We start from the raw sequence: 24,024 nt of genomic DNA, 5'->3' as shown, positions 1-24,024 counted from the left end.
GAATCCCTTTGCGCACATCCTGATAAATGGCATATCTGGAGAGACTTGGCCGGTCCAGCTTTCCAGGCCAAGTGTTTGGACGGGTCTCGAAAAACGTCCTGGCGACCGTGTATTGGCAGCGGGATCCGAGAAGAAGTCAACCACCAAGATGGTCTGTGCGGTTCGGACGATTTAACATCGACTTAATCTACTTGTTTAGTGACATCCGGTCACATGGTGTAGCATCATAAATGTTTTCCAAAGTAAACGGTACCAAGCGGATGAGCGATTGGCGAAATCTGTGCGGACCGGCTGGGACGAAATTGCGAATACAGCGTGGACCGCAACGGGTTAAATTTGTCAGATGTAGAATTCTCTAGGGTGTACAGAAAAAAAACGTCAGGGACCTTATAAATATTCTACCCAACAGCCAATCAGCACATCCGGGAAAATTCGTGTAATCGAAATCTTGTAAATACCGCTTTAGTGATTCCGACACCACTACGGCCGTGAGAAAGTATTTCTAAGTAGTACTTCCGTCATTGTCTGTTTGTACCCATCTTCGTCTAATCTAAGCATAGAGATATAAGAATAGAGGGAACAAGGGATATATGCTACCTGTAAGTGGAAGTGATAGAGGTCAAGAGAGAGATGGATGCCGAGTGTCTTATCTGTCTCTTTCTAGACGAGCGCTGTGATTGGTTGTTACAATGAGCCACCAAGCGACCACGCGACGTCAGGAGGGGAGAAAGCAGACTAAAATTTCGTTTTGTAAATATGCGTGCACATGTGTGTAGAATTAAAATTCGTTAAATATTCGAACGTTAACAAAATAATAATTGGACGCGATTTGTTTAAAAATGAAGCATTGTTTGAAATACAAGGCGGAGTCTTATCCTGGATGTAACCGCAGTTTTCACTCGTAAGAAAGTACAAATACGTAACCTCAAATAATCATATGTTATTTTTTCCTACATTTAAAAAAATATGTAAATGTTGTAAGCTACCGAAGGATGTAGATATAAGGCGTAAATGGTTGAATATACTTCAACTACCTTTGTATTTTGAAGTGAAAACAGCATATATTTGCAGTGATCATTTTAGCAATGACAGTTCTTTGAATTGGATGAAGAAAAATGTATAGCTATATCGTCGTTGGCGCGACAGCCAATCCCAGCGCGTGACTAGAAAGAGACAGATAGGACACTCGGCATCCATCTCTCTCTTTGCTTCTATGACTTCCACTTACAGGCTTGTTCCCTCTTTTCTTATATCTCTATGTAACACCAGTCTGTTCTTTAGTTCAATGTTGCCAGTACTGAAAATCTCTACTTCATGTAACGTATATCATAGATTTTTAATACTGCCGGTGAATATGGGAATACAGCCGTTATAATTCAACGGCATTTATAGAGCTATAAAAATATCTCCCCAAACCCACCCTAGATAGCGTGTTTGATTCATCATGGCGAGTGACTCGAACATATGTTCCGTAGTTTTATGAGACTGGCCAGCGGTTTCGAATAAGTGTTAATCGCATCCACTAACAGCCGAGGAGTGCTCAAAGAACGAGTATTCTCACCGATCGAGATCTTACGGAAGAAAGCCTCGTTGAGTATTCGCGTCAGTTCGCGTTGAGAAACACGTGTATGCGCGATAGGTTAAATTACCGATCCGCATGAACGAATCGAGACGCGACGCAAGATGCGAAAATCCTCTTTTCTGCCGCGTTCTCTTGCCATCTGACAGCGACACTTTGCGCAATTGAAATTATCTTAAAATAAATCTCGAAATACACGCGCCGTTATCGTAGAATGTCGTCTCGGATTTTTAACAGACGCAGTTGACTACGCTCGGTTAGCGCGTCACGTTCCGTTAATTGTCGCTAATGAACGATGGAAGGAGATAACGAACGAACGAAGACCTCGTATATCACGCTTATTCGTGCGTGTCGTCGCAAATTATTATGTTGCGTCTCACACGATCATACTTTGATGTATTACGATATATCTTGGTGTGCGTCAGGATCTTGGTGCATATAAGGGAGCCAAATGCATCGATACTTGGATGCATACCAAGACATCGTATGCATCAAGACTGGTCGTTATTTCTAGTTCCGCTTCGCGCTCATCTCTTTCCTCTTCACTGGAGAATGGAACGTTCTTTTCGCTGTGTTGGCAGCCAGGGATCGTTATTATTAGTACGTCGCACGTTGATTCCTAAATGACGCAATATGAATCGTAGAGCATTTCCTTTCGTTACGCAATAATGAGGAGATTACTTCGTTATATAGATCGTTTCACAACTAATAATATATGCGTAACATTATCGATGCGCCTTCCAGATATATGTAAACAGCAGCAGCAGCGTCACTGCGGGAACAGTCGGTGGCTGGAGCGAGCCGCGCCGGTTCTGAAGGCGAGGGGATGAACGTGTCGATATCCTTAGCTGCGAACACAGCGGAAGGAACGTTCCACTCTCCGCTGAAGACGAGGGAAGAGATGAGCGTGAAGCAGAACGCGGTGAAGAAGAACAGCGAGATGAATAGCAGCAAGGCAGCGGAGCTCGGTTGCAGCAACGACGGCGTCAAGAACGAGGCTTCGTCTCGTCAGAAGAACCCGATGAAAAGCCCCGGGAAGGGCGGCAGGAAGAGCTCGGGGAGAAGCGCGGAGACGGCGAATTCACGAAGGACGGACGTCGCGGCCGACTCACAGAGTTCGCAGTCCGCGAAGAACACCGGGGAGAACAGTGTCCAAAATGACGCCACCTCCAAGAACGCGAAGTCGAGCGGGCCTGCGCAGAAGCCGGTTTCTACGAGCGAGAAGGCGGCGGAGAAAAGTGCTCCGGAAAAGACGGGAAAGCAGATGAAAGCGCGGGCGAGAAAGAGAACGAAGGCGAAGGGTAACAAGGCGGCGGCGGGAATCGCGTCTAGCGACAATAACGCCGGTCCTTCGATGGCCGACGGCACCAGCCCGGGGAAGAGCGTGGAAATGAGCGTTCTCGAAGACGCACCGGGGGACTCGAAAAAGCCGCACGTCGTAAGCGACGCTCGGTGTTCGCAGTCCGAGAGGGAGACCGAGCCGAGGCGGAAGGCGAAAGAAAACAGTGGCCCGACCACCATCTCCGAGGGGTTGAACAGTTGCTCACAGGAGTCGGCCTCCTCCAAGACGGCTGACGGGGAATCTAGCCTGCCGGGGGAGACGAACGTCGCGTCTGACTCGCGGAGCTCGCAATCTCCGAGAGGAAAAGCCATCTCCCCGAGCGAGGAGGTGTCGAAGGCGCCATCGCGCGAGCCTTCGTCGAAGACGACGGCTGATGACAAGTCGAGTCTCCCGGAAAAGACGAGGGAGGAGGTAAAAGCGGAACGCGAAGCGAAGAAAGCCGCAAAGGCGGCTGCTAAAGCGAAGGCGAAAAGCAAGAAGACGGAAGAGGCTGCGAGCCAGGTCGTCGAGGACAAGCCTGCGAGCGAGCCTCCGTCAGCTGAACAGATCTCGACGAAGAGCGCTACTGTGGAGCACGTCGTGGCCGACGCGCAGAGCTCGTGGAAGACTGACATCGCTGCGACCTCGTTACAGGCTCTTCAAGTCGCGAAGAAGACCGAGGAGAGCTCTGCGAGCAGCGCGACTCGACGAGGCCCGAACGCTCAAGCGGTGAGCGTCGAGTTTTCCACCGTCTCTAGACAGGGCAGTGCGACTTCCGATGGGAAGTCCGAGGACAAGAGCAAGGCGGAGCTGCGCGCCGAACGAAGAGCCAAGCAGGAAGCCCAGAGAGCGGCGAAGCAGCAGCAACAAGCTCCGACGCAGCAGCAGCAATCGTCCTCGAAGAGCGAAGACGCGAGGAGTCGAGAAGCGACGACTTCGGCGAAGCCGCGCACCGCGCAGGCCGCCGAAACCGCGAAGAAGGTAAACGCGAGGAAGGACAACGAGCATGAGGTGAATCTGTTCAAACACCTGTACAACGAGAGGGAGCATTCTCTGGCCCATGTGCCCAAAACGTCGGACATCCATCCAGCGATTATAGGGCTGGGCGCCGAGTATTCACGCCGGATGATCGTCGGCAGCAACGCAAGGTGCCTCGCGCTCTTGACCGCCGTCAAAGAGGTCATCCGAGACTTCGTGAAGCCGGAACAGGCGGACTTCACCCGTAGCCTCGAGGTGTACCTGCGGGACATAGTAGCTTACCTTCACAATTGCCGGCCGGTGGCCGTTTCGATGCAGAATGCGATTCGTCATCTCAAATGGCACATGACTAACTTCCCGGTCACCGTGTCGACGGATGAGGTAAGTGCTGCTCTCGGAGGAAGGGGAAACCCCGACTCGATGACGGAGATCTTGAGCGAATATGTAGGGTGTTGCATTTTAAACGACGCCCCCCCTCAAATGTCTCTTGAACATTGTGCATTTCGGGGAAAAATGTTTCCTACACAAATACGTGCGTTTTTTTTTAAGTTATAGTTATTGACTGTAGTTGTTAGAGTTACGTAAATTAGGTTTTACAGAATTTTAGAATTTGATGATTATTAGAGGGATAAATATTGTAACTTAATTTCAATTTAATTGAATTTTAATCTTGCGATATTATGAATTCTTGGATTGGAATTTTATTGCCAGATTCTCAGATTTCTTATGGATATTCTTCTATTTACATTTCAGGCGAAAACTATGTTGACAAATATAATAGATATCTACAAAAAGGAACAGATTCAATTGGCTGGCGAAGCGATATCCATAACTATACAAACTAAGATATCAAACGGAAATATTATTTTAATTTACGGATTGTAAGTATCCTTCGAATTGACAAGATTAAGTTTGCTTTAATTAAATATAAATTATAAATCTTTAAATCACATATATATGTAAATTACACATATATTCTGAACTGCTTGCCTATATGTATATATATATATATAGTGACGTGCAAAAGTTTTGAGCCAAATTATCTTTTTAAGATACATTTTAATATCGAATTGCTCTAAAAATTAATCGTGTGAAATAGTTGATATGGCAAACATACAAATAATAATGCAGTTAAAAATGTTTTAATTACATATTTTCTATTTATTTAGTCGAATAATATTTACCTGCATTTGAAAGTATCAAGTATATTTTGTTGCAAACTGTGACTTTATAAGCGCGTGATATATTTCAGCTCATCCTTAATTTGCAATATATTAATGGACGCGCATGCTGCGGGCACGCAATTCCGCGTTATCGTAGTCGATGGCAGACCATGGTTGGAGGGGAGAGAACAGTTAAGACGTTTAGTAAAACATGGGATCAAATGTTCATACATGTTCATCAATGCTGTGAGCTTTATTATGCCAGAGGTGATTAACGCTTAGCTGACTAACGCAAAACGATACGGATTAAAGAACCGAAGATACATAAGCAAAGCGAGTATAATTTTAAGAAATTTCAATCCTCGTTGTCTGAACGACGTTGAAAACTCCTTTGAAGTTTCGAAGCCCCGTGTATATTTTCAGCTTCTCGGTATGTTTATACCTCTCAGCTTTTGTATCTTCTGAGCTCTGATCTGAGCTCTATTTTTTTTCTTTTATTTAACGTCTAACAAACTGATGATTTCATTTTACGTTGCCCAGGTTAGCAAGGTCTTTCTCGGAGCGCATGCAATATTGGCCAACGGCGCGGTGATGTCGCGAATCGGAACCTCGCAGATTGCCTTGATAGCGAAGGCCTTTAATGTGCCAGTTTTAGTGGCATGCGAGACACATAAGACATGCGGACGAGTGCAGACCGATTCTATCGTGTACAACGAACTGGGTAAGCACAAACACTTATTATTCGCACATATGATTATATATATTATTTTCTACTGTTATTTTATTATACACTACGTAACTTTATCATAACTTTAATATATCTTAACTTTATATATTTAACTTCATCAGTCTTGGTCCATAATTTTACTTTAAGACGTAAGCAGTAAGCAATTTGATCGATCACAATCGTTTATTAGAAGAATAATCGACCGTGGTTGGTCAATTTGCTTACTGTTTATATTTATATTTTATATACTTTTGACTTTATTATCTACTATTATTTACTACTCTTTATACTTTTATATGCTACTTATATTCTATTTTATTTACTACTATATTCTACATTTTTAACTTTATTATATTTTTACATAAGTGCAACTTGACCGATTCTCTGTTCATCCGTCTATATATTCGATTCAAATGGTCTCATTATCTTGTAACTTCTTGTAAATTAACTTCAATTTAATTGAATTTTAATGTCTAGAGTCTTCCATACTATTTAGTGACTATTATACTTGTTCATTTCTTTTGTTCTTCCCATTTTAGGTGACGCGGATGACCTCGTAAATTCACACATATATAGCAACTCAAGAAAGTCTTTGCTCACCAACTGGCGGGCGAGGAAATCGTTGAATCTCTTAAACATCATTTATGACGTAACTCCAGCCGATCTCATCACTGCCGTCGTCACGGAATTGGCTATTTTGCCGTGCACCAGTGTTCCTGTGATCCTACGAATTAAACCTTCAGAGTTTTAAATTCCTATTATGCTTATCTCTGCCTCTTTCTCAAATGTAGAGAATTTGCTTCCCTAAATTGTCTTGAATGTATATTAAGAATATTTTAACTGCGAAGCACCTAAGTACAGAGAAAAGTTGAGGATATAATTAGGAAAAAAGGAGCAACAGCAGGAACTCGGTAGGAACTTTAAACGTTGGGATATTTTGGTACATCTTCTTTATATCTTTTTATCGCTTAAAGATTTGGATAATTCGTTCTAAAATGAAATTTCTCGGTCCGAGTTTTGCCAAGAAGATATGAATCGAATAAAAGTAAGGATAAACAACGGAGAAGGACTTCCTAACACATTTTCCTCCCTTAAGTATCTGTCTGAGACATTTTTCGGAAGTAAGCTCTTTGATTGAGCCCTGCGTGATGTTGAAGAAGTGACAGTTATTAGAAAAGAGTTGCACATGCATTATTTGAAATTGCTAAGTACAACGTGTATGGTGCATATTTGTTGCGCGCCATACGACTAACGATTATTCGACAAGTATTCTATGAAGTAGATGAATTAATATTGGTTCATATTGCTACGTATATATATAAAATATATATATTGTATTGTGTATATATACGTTATAATTAACTTTTTAAATCAAATTGCGGTTGCAGATATTAGTGAATTTCGCTTAGCAGATATCTAACAGACTTTCTAACGACGAATATGTGATTAGTGTTTTATATATCTAACGATAGGATATTATACTTAAGGCAATACGATGCAACATTGACGTTAGTTGTAAGAAATATAGGATGCGTCCCTCGTAGAGTCGATTCGTTTTTACGAAAATTGTATTTACCGAGACTTGATTTCCGTTTTATAATGTTCTCGCGTTTGATTAATAATCGTTTCATTTGTTTGATCATTAACATAAAGGTTTGTAAAGTATTAATTGTATCTATATTAATGTGTCTGTTGATTGTGTTCCGATAAAAATGCGAGAAATGAGAATGACTAAAGATGTAAGGATGCGAGAATGGCACTTTTAGTCTCGTAGTTATTAAGAATATTACTTTGCTGAATTAAAAGAAGAGAAAAACTACTGGCTGGTTGCAATGTAGAATGAATTTAAACCAGAAGCTCCGAGGATAGAATAGAGCGAAGAGGAGTCCATAGATCGGAGGAGGAAGAGTCGGCTTTTGGATGGATTAACATCTACGGTGAACAGGAATATTTATCACCATTAATTTACCGCTTATTTATCGTCGAAGTTTTACATATATAGTGTGAAGGTTAAGGGGTTACACTCTGACAGATTGAAAAAGATAAGTGATTTTGGAAATTTTTTTGGCTAAACAATGAAGTAAATGAAAAATCTGTTATAAGGCTTTTGTTAAGTGACATTTTAAGAATAAAATAATATTTTTTAACTTCTCGTCAAGAACAAAATGGCGGGTGTGGAGGCGTTGTACGGAAGGTCGTTTGACGACATAGTCCAATCGGCGTTGCGAGATTCTGCCACCCGGTGTGACTTAGGCCACGATACTAAAACTATTTATTTTCAACATGATATGATCTAAAGAAATACGTAGGGGATTTTCTGAATATTGATTTTTGTGAAAATGGTGAACACCTGCAAGAAAGCTTCGTTTTTCGGCCAAGAAAATGGTGAACACCTGCAAGAAAGCTTCGTTTTTCGGCCAAAAATTTTGTGTTAAAAATGTCGATTAAAAAAAAATTTAATATATCGCAAAATCTCTATACACTTCTCTAGATTGTATCAATTGGAAGATTCTGTCATAATTGGAAATAAATCGGATAAGTAGTTTATAAAATCCCCGCAACGCCAACTTTAGAAAAGTGATTTCGAGAAAAACGCGTTTAAAGATTTGCTTTACAATATTTCGTGTTTAAAGTGCAAAATATCAAATTTACCTTTACTCTGTAATTCCTGCACTATATAGCTGTCCTAAGTTAATATTCGCCTCTTCTTCCTTTCGGCTTGTTTAAACGATCTCCATGCGTCTTTGGCGACATCAGACACGCTCAGCTGCCTTTACGCGTCGAATGTCCGCATTGCTGCAAAAATTGTAACAATTATGGTCAATAATCAGGTTTAACACTTCCATTGAGCTCATCAATCCATCGTTAAAATTGTAAACAACAATATTTGCTGTTATATCTGGAAGAATTTTATTACTCGAAGATGTTTTCGGTGCTATTGACCACATAACAGTATTTGCTATTGACCACACAACAAAATTTTCATTATTGTTTTTTGTACGTGGTCAACATATAAGGTCCGTTCGTTTTCGCTGCACTAAAACTGCACTAAAACTATACTGAACTGAACTGAACCGCACTGGGAAAGACTAGTACAGAATAGTCCAGTTTAGTGCAAAAGTGCAATGAAGAGGTCTTTTCGTTTTCGCTGTATCGCTGAAACGCCAGAGTATAGTAAATAACATGGCGCATCACGTGGCATTATTTGATTTTTCTGACGAAGAGGATTTTGTTGTAATACAACCACTATTACAACTCATTGTAGACGAAAACGATGAATGTAATATACAACTAAATATAGCGAATTTATTAATAATTTATAATATTATATGCCCTACCGATCATAAATTTAAATAAACTAAATATAAAATAAATATAAATATAAAATCATAAAGATATCTTGACATCTTAAATTCATCCTTGTGGTATGTTTGGACATTTCTGCTGTGTATATGTGTGTGTGATGGTATAATATTAACAATTTTTGAAAATGAAATAAAGAAGATGTTTCACACATTTCAATATAATGCAAGCCACATACCTGATAGATACTTTTCGTATAAATTTCCGTTACGCTTACATGCACTTCCAAGCTACACTTTCATGTACTGCACTGACCATACTACCTTCTGACTCAGTGCAACAGTTCACTGAACTGCCTGCATACTGTTGCACTCATGTTGCACTGCGAAAACGAACAACGTTGACGACGTCATGATGATGTCATTCTCGATAAAAAGAACGCTTTAGTGTAAACCCTTTGCACTGGTATGCACTAGTGCAGAAAATGTTTCGAAAAAAAACAGACCTATTGTTTCTTGGACACAGTGATATCTGCGTAAAGACCGTATCAGACGGAACTTGACATAATTGGAAATATTGTAATTATATTGGTGACGAAGACAAGATATTTAAAAGTATTATACATGTTCAGCCTTATGCTCGGAGACTACGGATTGGAAATTCAGATTAAGTTGAAATTTAACCAATCAGAATAGAGTTCGCTAAACACAAGTTTAGTGAATCTTGCTCCGATTGACCAAATTTTAATTCAATCTCAATCCTAATCCGTAATCTGATACAGGCTTTATAGCTTGTCAATTAACTTTTCCGCCAATTCTAATATATGGCTATGAGCGTCCAAGTTATGTTTCACGCGTCATTTTGTACTAACCTCCTTTCTTCTTTATAATCCATAAGTGTCGGCCCACAATAAGTATTTTAAGCTTTAAGAAACTTACCAATCACAGTTAACTAGTACTCTTCACATTTGACTGTGATTGGTCAATTTCTTAAAGCTTAAGGCTTAAAATACCTATTGTAGACTGACATTAATCTAACTTCTGAAAGCAGCTAATCTGTTTTGACGTCCCCTATGGTCGTTTTAGCTGCGTTGTTGAAATAAGTATAGCTTGTCTTGCTTGAACTTTTGCATCAGTTCAGCAACGTAGCTGAAAAGAACAGACTAATGGACTTTGATAATGTCCACAAATAAATAATCTCGCGTAGTTGAATTATGTTATGTATATAACATGTATATAAATAAAAATTCGTATGATACGAACGATCGATGTTAATTGTAAGATAAACAAATGTATTGTATTGCTGCATGATCGTGCTTTCTAACAGAACGATACAGCCGAGAAGATGAGATACATTAAAACAGTGTCGTTTAAAATGGAGATGTTGAAGAAAGATACATTTCAGAAGATTCTGATAAAAAATCTAGGCCTGAATTCTGACGAGGTCAAACTGATTGTCGATATGAACAACACAACATCATATGCTAAACATCGGTTAATAAATAACTGTTTACTATGCCAGGTGTGTATAACAGTGTAATTCCTTGGCAATCACCGTCGTCATTCACCCATGTGGCAATATAATTCTTTCTCTTTAATCGTAATTTTACCGATACAATTCAGAGACCGACAAGAAATTGTCGAAAATCATGTTTGTTTGTTTTAGAGGTACAAGGTCGATGTGAGACCATTCAGAAACCTCCAGTATTGCCTGGGGTTACTTCCTCATACGCTAGAGCACAGGATCAATATACTAAAAGATATAGGAGTGCAAAACTTGAGTGTGACTCTGATAAGCAAGTAGGTAAAAACATGAAACATCAAATATTATTTTTCGCATGAAGAATATAAGAAACTTTTAATAACTTTTCAAATTACAGAATCATGAGTTACTTAAACAAACCTGTGCTTAAATTTAAATTGATAGCCAGTGTCCCAATGCAACAAGACATAAAGAAGAATATATTCAGCAAACTCCACGAGTCTCCGATGGATAAGTCCCAGTTAGAATCGTTGCACAATCTAATGAAGGTCAAAGAATATTACAAAAAGTGTTTCCTGTCCTGCAAAACTGATATATTTAATTTGCCTGGCCTAGACGATGAGATATTGTTGAACACCGGTGTGAAACATAAAAGTATAAGCATGATTGCGGAGACATTGAAAGTGCTCAGGCTTGATCTCGGCTGTAACAATGAATATGTGAGTAGAACTGATGTTAAGAAGAAATTAAACGCTATACGTGAACAAACAAACAGTTTTTAAGATAATATGATATAGCAATATCACGGTGCATATCATGATATATATTACATTGCGATGTAACATGTACATATATATTGCAATATACATTCTGCCAATAACATGGTCGTACAATATTATTGCGTTTCTTTGTCTTTTATAGATATACAAGAATCCCAAGATCCTTATTGCTTCTGCGCAGAATGTGAGATCACTGTTGAGCGGCTTCAGGGACACAGGTCTCGTTGGGATGTCGATCGAGGAAGCTCTGAAGAAGCATCCTTTCTTGTTGTTGGAAGACGCGAACAACATGAAGCAGTTGCTACAGTCGTTCGAACGCTATGACATACCGGAAGAATATGCGCGTAGATTCATGAATATCTTCACTTTGGGCAATGAATTCTTCGTCGAACGAATGGGACTGATAATGAAACATCCGGACTTACATCTGTGGTACAAGTATCCGCGAATCTTGCAAATGGTCTTCCATACAAATATGGCCATGGAACGTGCGGAATACCTTCGTTATGTGAATCGCATCAAGTGGGCGCGCGCTCACACGATCTTGTCGCAAAAGAAGTTAATGGATCGGTAAGCGACGAAGAAAAGCGCCGTTTCTCCATCGTTATTCACAATTTATAGAGATACAGATACACCCTGACCCGATGCACTTGTATTCCAGATTTATTCAATACGGTGCCAGCACCCTTATGTCGCCGAAGCCTCTACGGTATCTGCTCAATAATAAATTGAAACTTCAGCCGAAGAACGTCGATCTCTTCAAGAAATTGAAGAGGCATCCGCATTGGAAAATAGCCGGTTTCGACGATATCGAGAGGATGTTGGATTACTTGATGGAGAATTTCACAGTCGATGAAATATGCTGTAATATACACATCGTACTTTACTCGCGGTAACGGTCCCCTACGAAAATAAAGAATAAAATTATTATATTTTCCGTAGAACAAATGATCGTATGAACGCTAAACTGCTTCCAGATCCACGGTCGAGGAACTGTTGGCCGATCTAAGGAAGAAGTATTCTCAGAGTACGGAACATTCCTTCACCAATAGTCAATATTTGGCGCTCTGCCTGTATATGCTGGAGAAGGACACTCACTTCACGGGCGATGGTATCTGGAGCAAAGGACACAGCGTGCAAAAACGGCCAGTGTCGCAGAATCAAAGTGCCACAAACAGGACCGACAGTGATGCAAATGTTGATGTTTCAAGTGTCAAGAACAGCAACAAAATCAATTCTAATTTGCACGACAAGAACGGGATATCTATGACGACGATATAGTGAGAAATACATCGTGTACATAGATATCAAATGAATTGAAGGTCACATTACACCGCAGGAAAGTTTTGTAAAAAGAAAAAAAATACAGATGAAAAAGTTTATACATGTTAATTTGTAGAAACTCTTCATCGACGTTCGTAAAAGTGACCGAATATTTGACTGCACACCCCGAATAACGACCTTGTGGGTCGTTCCGTTTAACATTTTTCGGGCCACCGACAACATAGTAATGTCGCGCGAGTTTTGACGCTCGCAGTCTGTTGACGATGTAGTATCATTGCGATGTAATTAATATTAACGATGGATGAATATATTTGAATATATTTGAAGTATACGAAAGAGCAAAAATTCATAGAAGCAAAAAATTAATAGAAATATGTCCGATGGAAATTTGTCATCAGATGACTACGTTATTGCATCTTCAAAAGGTATACAAAATTTCTTACAATCAATTATAATAAATAATATTCAAAGTGAAGTTTACAGTTTATTTCATCATGTGGAAATAAAAAAATTTGATATTTGATCAAATTTAATATACTCAGAAAAATTATATTTATAGTCTCAAAGGATCAATGTACCTGCGTTTGACGTCTTTAATTGATAAAAAATCATCTTTAACTTTCTGTAAGAGAAATAAAAGTAAATGCAAAAGTTGAAATTTATTATATTCATTGTTAAAAAAAAAATATGAAATTTACCATCGAGAAAGCCGATGCCATGTGCTTTGATTTTAACAAGTCCTTTTACATCGGTCTTTTATTTGCAGTCAAAAAATGCGGCTAAGTATGAATCGTTGGCTGAGTTGCTCGAGTCGGAGAGCGCGTCAACATTGTACAGAGCGCGGATCGCAAAATGTTAATATTACGGAGAAACCGATGGTGGCTGACCGATCTGTTCGCGCGTGTGTAGAAGTGTGTGGAAGTGGGGAACATACGTACGAGAAATTGGCTTCATATCACTCATTCATTTATTACAAATTATTCTCACATAAAAATCGAATACATCGCGATACAAGGCAAGATTATTTTGATTAAAATTCACATTTCTTATATAAAGACACTGCGTGAGGCGTTAATTACTCTTCGAAGGCACGTAAATATCGACGAACCGAATTGTTACGAATCCGTAATAATGCATTTTCCACTTTTTTTTTGCTTCCTCTCGCTTACGGCGTTCCGTCGTTAACCGAGTAGACTCGAGGAGGACACCGTCGCTCCTCGACAATGGCGCGCTGAAGAGACACGAATAAACCGAGTTCCCATATCGGTGTTGAACCGAACACGCACGCCGAGAGCGACAATTTCTACCTCATACCTTTCGCGTCTCAGATTGCGTAACTTTATGTGTATCGTTCCGCCCGAGCGTTCCGATTCGAGGAAGCTCCCGAAACGGATAGATCGGGCGTGATCACGAGAAATTGACACGGTCACGTAATCCTAGCTTCAATCGCGCGCTTCGAAATAACAGAAGTAAGAGCGGTTTAAAGATACACAACTTCCTCGACCTCCTCTCTTTAAATAAAACGGTATCTCATATCCTCCCTCTTTCTCTTCTCGTGACGTCCTTATATACGAGACACGACGTCGACTTCTCCGGTCGAAAGCGGCGGAATCGGTTCCACGCGATCGCTCGCTCGCGAGAGCGAATTCGCGGACGACGTTCGAGCGCGCGAGTTCACTCATCCCCTTCACGTTACTCACGACCCGTGCGGAGTTCCCAGCGGGAACGCTGTCGAAGTCGTCCGTGCGTCGGCGAAGCATCGTCGTGAGAGACGACTGACCGACTTACCGGGGGAGCCGCTCCCTTCTCTTACGATAGAGGCAAAGATGAGGGTGTGAAATTTTGGAGCCCGCGTACCATGGACTCTAATACTCGTCGCGCTCGCGAGACACCGACGGGTCGCGCCGCCGTCCGGGAGGCGGCGGACCGCCTAGAAGTGATCTAGAGCGCAGGAGGCCGCGAGTCAGTTCATAAAAGGAGGCAACGGCACGTAGCTCTGCTGGCTGTTCGGCTCGCTCTTCACCATCACCTGGTGCTCCTTCATCGCCTGGCGCGCCTGCGGCGAGTGCATACCGTAATCGGGTTTCTGCTCCGTCGGCTGCTGCTGTTGCTGTTGCTGCTGCTGCTGCTGGCCGTAGTCGGTCTGCTCGTGCGCGTACTTGTCGGCGAGGCAGCCGCCGCCGTGCTCGTCCTCGGACATGCCCGAGTTGCCGAGCCCGTGGTGCCCCGGCGGCGAGTGCGTCGTCACCATCGTCTGGTAGTCGGCGCGGGTGAGCGGCCCTGGACCCGGCGGCGGTGGCGGGCTGCCACCGCCGCCGCCGGCCGGGCTCATGTAGTCCTGGTGGACGCGCATCGCGTTCGCACCGGCCGCCGCCGGAGTGGAAAAGAGCGCGGCGGTAGCCGCGTCGTGCTGCGGCAGCATACTGGCGGCGTAGGAGTAGGCGCCGCCGTTGCCGCCGGCCCCGGGCCCACCGCCGAACGTGGAGGTCGAGTACGGCGAGTTGGACGGGCTCAGCAGGTTCAAGTGCGGCGCCAGGTCGTAGGCGGGTGAGTACGGCCACGCGTCCGGCGGTGCCGCGGCCGTGGTCTGCGACGCGAACGGGTTCAGGGTGTTGTTCAGGGACGTGAAGGAACCTGCGGATCAGCCGTGCTTAGGATTCTCTTGGGAGAATTCTTAGAAGATATTTTAATAATCATATTAAAGTATCTTATATTAAACAAATATATATATATTTTTTCTAATATAAGATACTATATATATATATTCCGCAAAAATTTTGAGCGTATGCGCTTTCTCGCTTCTGACAACTTTGATCAAGACTGACTATGACGAGAAAACAGAAGTCTTAGTATATATTATATATATATTCTTATAAATAACGATTTTGAGTAACGGTGGTTATTTTTTTCTATCTCCGTTAATAACGGTAACGTCATTGTATTTTCTGGATANTATAAGTAACGATTTTGGGTAACGGTGGTTATTTTTTTCTATCTCCGTTAGTAACGGTAACGCCATTGTATTTTCTGGATGGTGAGAATGAATAAAATAGTTACTTTTATTATTCGTACATGTAGAATATATCTATATGAAGTGAAAAATCGTAAGAAAGTAAGTCTTCAGAACTTGCAAAGAAGATAATATATATATATGTAATATATATATATATATATATATATATATTCTATTATAACTTGTAAAGAAGATAATATATATATATATATATTATCTTCTTTGCAAGTTCTGAGGACTTACTTTCTTACGATTTTTCACTTCATATAGATATATTCTACATGTACGAATAATAAAAGTAACTATTTTATTCATTCTCACCATCCAGAAAATACAATGGCGTTACCGTTACTAACGGAGATAGAAAAAAATAACCACCGTTACCCAAAATCGTTACTTATAAGAAGTAACTAGCGACTTTACAAGTAACACTATCTTCTCAACTCCATGTAGAAGAAACAATTTGATTAAGTTCACTTGAAATATACTAATCAAGCGCGCTTTGATTGAAGGAAACCAAATTTCTGATTGTAAGGACCGAATTTGACCTAGAATAAGATTATTATTTTTACTTCAACTAAGACGCGTTTGGTTGGTACATTCCAGGTGAATTTGAACTCAGACCTATTTTCCCGTGTAAATAATTCTCTAACAACTTTTCAACGTTCTAGAAGAAATACGAGAGTTTGTTAATTTATTTCTTAATATTTCTTTGCTCCTTAAAAATAAAAATAATGACGTCAGAGACTTCGTGATGTGTACAGAGTCAACTTTCACAATGAAAATATACCTGACAGACCGGGACTGGCTGATCCCGCGGCCATATAACCGGTGGTCTTGCGCGGCGGTTCCTTCTTCCTCCACTTGGCGCGACGGTTCTGAAACCACACCTGCACGCGTGTCTCCGACAGGGAGAGCCTCATGGCGAGCTCGTCGCGCGCAAACACGTCCGGGTAAGGCGCCCGCTCGAAGGCCCTCTCCAATTCCTCCAGTTGGAAAGACGTGAAGGTCGTTCTGGAGCGAAGAAGAAGAACGAGGGAGAGAATGTGAATTGCCAAAGTTTCATTTACGCTGGAAAAATGAACAATTAACGTGTTCTCGCGTGTCGTATGAATACCTCGTCTTCTTCTTTTTAATGTTGTTACTGTCAGTCTTCTTCTTCGAATCCTTCTTGGCTGGCTGCGCTTCGCTGCTGACTGCACAATAGTAATATATTTGTTGAATTATTTGGAGAGTTACGAAAGCCACTTTTCGAAAGCAACCCGTTATTGTTACTCGTTTCACATCGACGGAAAGTAACTCGTTACCGTTGTTACTATTTATTTTGGAAGAAGTAACTCGTTACCGTTATCGTCACTCGAAGAAGTAACGAGGCGTTGGAAATCTCATACTATTTTTTTTTTACCAAGTTTCGAAAACTTCTTTTCTATACGATTCTCATTCCGTGTAGATGTATTTTATATGTGCAAAGTAACGATGTAAGTATATTCGATATCGTTACCTAGAAAATGTAATAGCGTTACCGTTACCATTACTAACGGGAAAAGGTGACGTTATTATCGCAAAAAAGTAATTCGTAACGAATAACGACATTACAAATAACACCTTACTTCCCAACCTTGCTCATCATTTATTCCGGAACGGAAAGATTTCCGTGGGAGATTTCTAGTCGCTCAATTGATCTCGGTTGTCTCAACCGAATTTCTAACGCGGCTGAACGTTCCCGCGAATGTTAGGAGAAACAGATATCATTTCTTGCCACCGACTTTTCATTTCCCGTCACCGAATTTCCCGAGCCGACTTTCTCCCGTGCGACAGAAAAAAAGGGACCAAGTCGTTATCGAAAAAAAAAAAAAAAATTAATTCGCAACAAGGCAAGTTGTTACAAGTTTCGTGTTACTTCCTAACTGCGAATAATTTATCGAATAGTTTGTTCCGTGTACGAAATATTTTATCCGTCGCCCGGCAAACACCAAGTAACAGTGACACAACTGTTGCGATTTTCCACTCGACAATGCAAATGCAATATAACACGAGTATTACACACTTGTTACTTGGTGTTTACTCGGATAGTCATTGAATCGAGAGTTCTTCTTCTCTTCTTGTCAATCGGCATTCTCTGACATTCTCGAAATTCGAGATCCCTGAAACGAACGAGGTGGTACGAGGGTCTACTACCGGGGGCGAGGGCGTTGATGGGATCGTCCGGCTTCCTCTTGCCGAGCGCGTTGCCCAGCTGCAGGCCCTGCTGCAGCGTCGTCGAGGTCGGCGTCACGCTGCCGGACGTCGTGGACGTTGTGACGTCTTGGGCCTGCGCCATGGGCGCGTACATGCCGGACAGCTCGAGCTCCTTCAGCTCCTTCTGCTGCTGCTGCTGCAGCTGGTGGTGCTGGTGATGCGCCGACGGGCTGTTGGGCGAGTCCAGCTTGTGAATGTGCCCGCCGCTCGGCATCAGGTCGCCGCCGTGATGGCCGCTGTGCAGGCCCAGCATCACCTGGATGCTGTGAACCCCGCTGCCGCCGCGCGCCCCGAAGTCCGAGAAGAGCGGGTCGTCGAAAGGAGCGCCGTCCATCTTCGCGCTTCCTTCTCAGCTGCCGAGCTTGAATCTGAGGTGCGGCTTTCAGCCTTCGGGCGAAGGCGCAACTAGGCGGATAATCCAATTCGAAGCGGAAATTCGAGCGGATCGCACCGGGAATTGGACGGTGACGAGTTCGGGCTGATTCACACTTCCGACGACTTCTGGCAACCGATTGTTCTTCCTCCCGAGGAGCCGAAGCGCGGAGGTATCCCCCGCGAAATCATAACTTCAAATTTGCCTCAGGCCGCCTGATTGCCCTGAAATCGACGCGTCCGATGTATTTTTTTTTTTCTTTTTCCCGGAGGAGCGGAAAAACGAGTTCCCGTCCGGAAAAACCGGAGGAGGAAGAAATCAAGTCGTTGGGAACGGCGCTTCGACCCGGCTGCGAAGCATTGAGATCCTCTCGAGCGGGCACAAACGACGAGCCGATATTCCCCACCAAACGGTAACCTTGATGAACGTTCACCAACACCGATAATCCGATCGACTCACGGGTGATCGATTAACTAAACCGATTAGCCCGCCACGCAATTACGGCTGTCACAGTTCATCGTCCACGAGATGCGATCTATCGTGAAGTCTCTTCTTCCTCTTCGCTTCCTTCATCAACTGACACGCCCGCCGGTCGAGCGTGAATTTTGATTGCGGGGGATCGCCGACCGCCCCGATTGAATTAAGAGCCCGGAGCAACGGTGAGCGTCGACTGTTCTTCCTCGGGTCTCTCGAGCGCGCTTCAGCGACTCCGCTTCCCGGTTCCCGGTGGTGGAGCCGCCCTCTCGTCGCGGGAGGAAGGAAGAAGCGATCCGCCTGTACGCACACCGTGACGACGGCCGCGGCGACGTCGACGACGCGGAGTCTTGCGCGGCAATTGCGATCAATTGTTGCCCGGCTTGTGATTAATTTTGATTAGTTTTAAGCGGCGTTAACTCGCGCGATATGCGCTCGTCGGCACGGGACCTGCTTGGAGGACCGACGACGACGACGACGACGACGACGGGAAAGACTACGACTGCTCCACACCACCTCTCCGCCAGTGCGAGCCGCGGAGAGCCGACTCCCCGACGCGCATCCGCTCGCTCTCTCCCCGAACCGTATATCCTCTCTTCTCGCTATCGGGACACCACTCTCGCGCCACTACTCCGTCCCGGACACTCTGGCTAATCAGCCGCCACTCACACAGGCTTATATTTTCGACGACGCGCCGGCCAGGCCGCCCCCATACTCGGGCCCCGGCCAATCCTGGCCGGCGATGACCGATCGTCGCCACGGCCGCCGCCGCGTTCCATGCGGGCGCGGTGATGCTGCCTCACTCCGGTCCACCGCCGCTCCTGCCCCCCGCGGGCCCCACGGCCGCTCGCCGCAGCGACCGCCTCCGACTTGCGCGCGAAAAAGGGTGCGAGGTCAACGCGCGGGGGTAGACAGGTCGGGCCCGTGGGAATTAGTCGGAAGTGTGCCGGTCCCTGGGAACCCGGGGGACCAACCTGATCGTTGCGTAGCCGCTGCGTTTCCGTCTCGTCGATGGACGATCGACGATTCGCGCTTTCGTTCATATTCCCTTTTCGTCGCAAATCCGTTTACTCGCCAAAGGCTGTCATCGGCCTTTTCACTTTCTTCCCATTGATTCGCAATTAGTAGCGGTGGTTAGATCGGAGGCCCTGTGAATTTCTTCGAATGGCTGCGGAGAGCTGCGATAGCATGTTTGAGCTCTGAGAAAGCTCTCGTCCGGCAGAGTGCTTCGATCCGAAATTCTTCCGTCGTCAGATTTGTCCGCTCTCTTCTCTCTCCATTAATTTTCTTATTAATCGTTCGTTTTGTATTCATTGTCGTTTGCAGCGTGAACCGGTCCGTGTCCCGGTCGATATCCCTCTAAGTTAAGTTCCCCCGAGATCGTCCTCTCCCGTTGATCCCGCGATGCAGACGACGAGGACAAGTTCTGCAACGGAAGTTCATTGGCACTTCGTACAGGATGTGCATTCCCGCACGCGTAACGTTAACGCGACATTTAAATTCCGGAGTGGAAGCCGAGTAAAATCCATCGGTTTTCAAACGTTCCAGCCGTGTTATGATATCATTAATCCCGCGTGCGAACAAACATCTCGAAGTCAATACCGTCTGCTCTTCTACAGCTGCATCTTCCGAACCGTCTTGCGATCCTCCCGTTTTCCTCTCTCTTCCACCGAGTGTCAAATAATGTTTACTTCGTTTTAAGCGCACACTTTACCTCGTTTTACAACGTAACTTAGTATAGCTTGAAGAACATACCTGATGAAGCGTCCGGTGAGTTGCACCCTTTTCTAATACTGAAACTACTACAAAACTGAAGAAAAACTAACCAGAGCCATATATATATTATATATATATATATATATATATATATATATANTATATATATATACACACATACATATATATCGCTAGCCATAAACACGCGTCACCATCGTCGCGCACATCTGCAACGTGTATTCCGTTTCACCACAAGAACTCACAGCCTTTAACGACGGTGAGACGGAAAAGGGAAGAAAAAGATCATCGCACGCCAGTCAACCGATGCCGATCAGTACGCGACGATCGCGACGACGGAGGGCGTCGCGACGCGGCGCGCACCTTGGTCGCCTCGAAGAGATGAGATCCATGTCGGTTGGCCGGCGGCGTGGCACTGAGAGCTCTTAAGCGCAAGCTCAATGAAATCAGCAATCGCCAGGAATTGCCTCGAATTGGCCCAATCAAACTACTACCCCCCGTTCCGCGTGTGTACGCGCGTATATTAACCGCTAATTTCGTCGACGGTAATTAGTGCGCCGCGCCGATTTCCTCGCGGCCACTGCTCTTTCCGTTCACAGCCGCTCTCTGTGACCCCCTGACTGGCCGCCGATCGACCTTATTGCCACCTTCGCGTCTTGCTCTCGGTGGCGATCAGGTGACCTTCCAGCAGGGTTGGCGAGGTTATTTTCCCAAGAGTAGCTCGACCCACCATGCTGCTCGTTGCTCGAGAGGGTAACTCATTGCCATCGATATTGCTTGTTTTGAGAAATAATTATTATAATTAATAGTTATCGTTAGTCGAGGAGAAGCGACAAGTAACGAGTCGTTCTACAATTTTCCTTGCTTTTTTTCATCAACTTCTTTTCGAAAACTTCTCTACGCTCTGCTGTCGCATCTGCCTCTTACAAATATATTTTACACACGTTACATCATCGCTATTTGGTCTCATTCTATTTATCGTTTTCTTTTTTAAGTTTCTAATTACCAACAGGAATCCTGACGTTCAAACGTTTGATTTTATAAGCAATATTGATATATTTCGTCGAAAGTTCACTTTAAACAATCTGTTCTGTATCATTTTCTAATTTAAATTCTTTGCCTTGGCGAGAGACGTAAGACTGTTTATGTTTGTTGTCTACTACTTCTCGCATTGTCCGACTTTTTCGAGAACATTCTCGAAATTCGTTATTTGTTATTCATTATTCGTCGTTGACAATCGCTGCCTTTATAATCGACAGCGGCTCTCGATAACACGAGCTAATTTTTGACTTTCAACTAGCTAGACTATCCGATCACATACAAGACACCGCTCGAAATTGATCCTTTCTAAATAAACCAGTAAGGACAATAAAGAGTTCATTAATCGGCGCCTGTAACCATCATTCTCGCAACCAGGAAATTAAGCTAGAGGTTCCACCTCGTTTGCGTCACTCGTGGACTTCCCGAGGCTACACGCAAAATCATCAACATAATCTGTGATTCTCGAAAATTCCATATATGCGTATATTTTCGATTTTAATCATCTGAAGATGTTATTCATTGAAGATTAAGATCTAATTATCGAAGATCGAGTGATGTATTTCATATAAAATTCATTCGGACGAAACAGCGGACATGCCCGCCAATAATTTTTATCTGGAAACCGGATCGACAGCGGGGGTTGGCAACCGGTATAGAGGAAGTGGTAATTAATATATAAGGTCTTTTCGGCGAACGGTGTGCGGCAATGCGGGTGCGATCGCGTCATCACGAGCGGGACAGGGTGAACGTAAAAACGCGACAGTTGCTTATCGTTCGATCTGGATGCTTAATCATCCGGACCTAGACAGCCAGTAGACATCCAAACGTACGACCTATCGAATTAGCCAAGCTCCTACGAGTTTCTGGGAGTCGATCACGAATCTTTTTCTCCAGTTTGAATTCGTGAAAAGTGAACATTTTCCAATTTGAAAGAATACATAGAATAGCGTCCACTTTTTTCGAGTTCACGATAGAGATAGAGAAAAAGATTCACGATCGCCTTCCTGATCTCCCATATGGAGAAAAGTAATTTCGAGGAACAACAAATATGCTATCATAACAAACAAATAAATATTCAGAATGTTTCTTAACTACTACTCAAATACGTAAGGAATTGATCTGTGGGATTATTTTACGAAGAAATGAACATATTCGCATGAGTTTTTCCTTCATAAAATGATTTTAAAAATCAACTCCCAAAATATTGATAGATACTTAATAAACTCTTTGCATTTATTTATTTTATTTATCGCTTTTATTTATTCCATTTTATTTATTTGCTGTGACGGTATACAATTTTTCTTCTCCCTAAATTACTTTTCTCCACAGCGACAGCATTCAGTCCCTTTTGACGTTCAATCAGATGAAAAACCTCGGGGCGACGCGAGCTTGTTTGGAATCAAACCAGGGTCTTCCGTTCGCCGGGCAACCACCGCGCTATTTTGCCTTCACGTTACCGACATCTCCCGCTTTCGTGTTCGAGACATTCATATTCGTAACACGAATCCGTACTTCAGTACTGAATTGACGCCTCCCCAGTCTCCAGTACTGGTACTCCAGTACGATTCCTACATGAGCACCTGCACGAATAAGGCGTCCCGAGCCGATTTCACCGACGATAACGCGACGCGAGATCGACCGTCGTCGGTGTCACCTTCGCGCGAACTAATTCGTTCCACTCGGGGAACGAGGTGTCCGCGCCTCCCGCTGGGTTAATTTCCAATTTCACGGCGACGCGACCGGCGATGCGGGCTTCGAGGGCGGCCGAGAGAGGGGTGTCCACGGGTGTACTTCCGCGCGTCGCGGGGGATGCGGCCGTGGAGGCTGCGGCCCCGGCCGGCCGGCCGGCAAGAGAACGAGGAGAAGTCGGTAACTTAACTGGCCTAAATGGGTTTAACTCGATGTGATTTTGCTGGCGAACCACTAAATTGAACGAATACGAACTAAACTGAACTCAACTAAGCTAATCATATCACATTACTAGCGTTATTAGCCGAGCGACGATATAAGTGAAGGCCCGGTGATGCCGGGCTGCAGTAACACGCCTGCTGGGTCGCCTCCTGCACTGACCCTCCGCGCCGCCGCGACTTTCTCCTCGGCATCCGCCGCGGCTGCATCTCGTTCCGTGCGTAAACCACCGGGTAAACATGGCAGCCCGACTGACTGGTGTCGTCTAGGGTGTCGTCTTCGCGCCGCGGACGGATAGAGCGACGGCTCGCCTCAGGTGTCGGAGCGCGAAGGCACGAAGAACACCGGCAAGAGTGCTCGCACACGCGAACGTCCGTCCGTCCGTCCGTCTGTCCGTAACCTTCGCCAGTGACTTCCCTCGCCAACTTCATCCGCCATCGCGTTTTCGCGCGCGCGCGCGTCACCGGATGCGAGGCCGCGTCACCGGAAACACGCGCGCCTCGAAGAGTCGTGCGCGTAGTCTCTGCAATGGGCCTTGTTCAACCGACGTCATTCCAACTGGCATCGGGATCGGGAGAAACGAGAGGACCTTCCGACATTGTTCTTCGTGTTCCTCGCGAAGGTCCG

The 24,024-nt window shown here is 44.0% G+C and overlaps 3 protein-coding genes across 9 annotated transcripts; 2 read left to right on the top strand and 1 right to left on the bottom strand.

The window, feature by feature from the left end:
* The first annotated feature begins 1,246 nt into the window (after nt 1-1,246).
* On the top strand, nt 1,247-8,611 carry LOC106740652 (translation initiation factor eIF-2B subunit delta). 4 transcript variants are annotated; one of them, XM_014611908.1, is made up of 7 exons: nt 1,354-1,589; nt 2,094-2,179; nt 2,324-4,259; nt 4,632-4,759; nt 5,131-5,308; nt 5,582-5,762; nt 6,308-8,611. In XM_014611908.1, exons 3-7 carry the CDS (start codon nt 2,406-2,408, stop codon nt 6,517-6,519), a joined length of 2,553 nt encoding a protein of 850 aa, XP_014467394.1. In that variant the 5' UTR covers nt 1,354-1,589; nt 2,094-2,179; nt 2,324-2,405; the 3' UTR covers nt 6,520-8,611. The 4 variants fall into 4 exon arrangements, with proteins under 4 accessions (XP_014467395.1, XP_014467394.1, XP_014467396.1 ...); XM_014611909.1 differs by lacking the exons at nt 1,354-1,589; nt 2,094-2,179 and adding an exon at nt 1,247-1,316; XM_014611910.1 differs by lacking the exon at nt 2,094-2,179 and having other exon boundaries at nt 2,338-4,259.
* Nucleotides 8,612-10,148: 1,537 nt separating this feature from the next.
* LOC106740635 lies at nt 10,149-13,400 on the top strand. 2 transcript variants are annotated; one of them, XR_001374115.1, is made up of 7 exons: nt 10,149-10,592; nt 10,737-10,870; nt 10,951-11,272; nt 11,475-11,902; nt 11,994-12,224; nt 12,310-13,041; nt 13,383-13,400. XR_001374115.1 is itself a non-coding variant. In XM_014611869.1 (6 exons), the coding sequence occupies exons 1-6, from the start codon at nt 10,416-10,418 to the stop codon at nt 12,611-12,613; spliced, it is 1,596 nt and encodes a 531-aa protein (XP_014467355.1). In that variant the 5' UTR covers nt 10,149-10,415; the 3' UTR covers nt 12,614-13,247. The 2 variants fall into 2 exon arrangements, 1 of the variants encoding a protein (XP_014467355.1); XM_014611869.1 differs by lacking the exon at nt 13,383-13,400 and having other exon boundaries at nt 12,310-13,247.
* Nucleotides 13,401-13,565: 165 nt separating this feature from the next.
* LOC106740636 (homeobox protein aristaless-like) lies at nt 13,566-22,571 on the bottom strand. 3 transcript variants are annotated; one of them, XM_014611870.1, is made up of 5 exons: nt 20,694-22,571; nt 17,808-20,513; nt 16,747-16,825; nt 16,420-16,643; nt 13,566-15,250 (listed from the first exon to the last, which is right to left on the bottom strand). In XM_014611870.1, the coding sequence occupies exons 2-5, from the start codon at nt 18,199-18,201 to the stop codon at nt 14,580-14,582; spliced, it is 1,368 nt and encodes a 455-aa protein (XP_014467356.1). In that variant the 5' UTR covers nt 18,202-20,513; nt 20,694-22,571; the 3' UTR covers nt 13,566-14,579. The 3 variants fall into 3 exon arrangements, with proteins under 3 accessions (XP_014467356.1, XP_014467357.1, XP_014467359.1); XM_014611871.1 differs by lacking the exon at nt 20,694-22,571 and having other exon boundaries at nt 17,808-20,140; nt 20,317-20,535; XM_014611873.1 differs by lacking the exon at nt 20,694-22,571 and having other exon boundaries at nt 17,808-20,140; nt 20,470-20,535.
* Between the last annotated feature and the right edge of the window lie 1,453 nt (nt 22,572-24,024).

This window comes from Dinoponera quadriceps, unplaced genomic scaffold (genome assembly GCF_001313825.1).
Source record: "Dinoponera quadriceps isolate SergipeBrazil2010 unplaced genomic scaffold, ASM131382v1 scaffold278, whole genome shotgun sequence".
Classification (NCBI taxonomy): Eukaryota; Metazoa; Arthropoda; class Insecta; order Hymenoptera; family Formicidae; genus Dinoponera; species Dinoponera quadriceps.
This window is presented reverse-complemented; position numbering and strand designations above follow the sequence as displayed.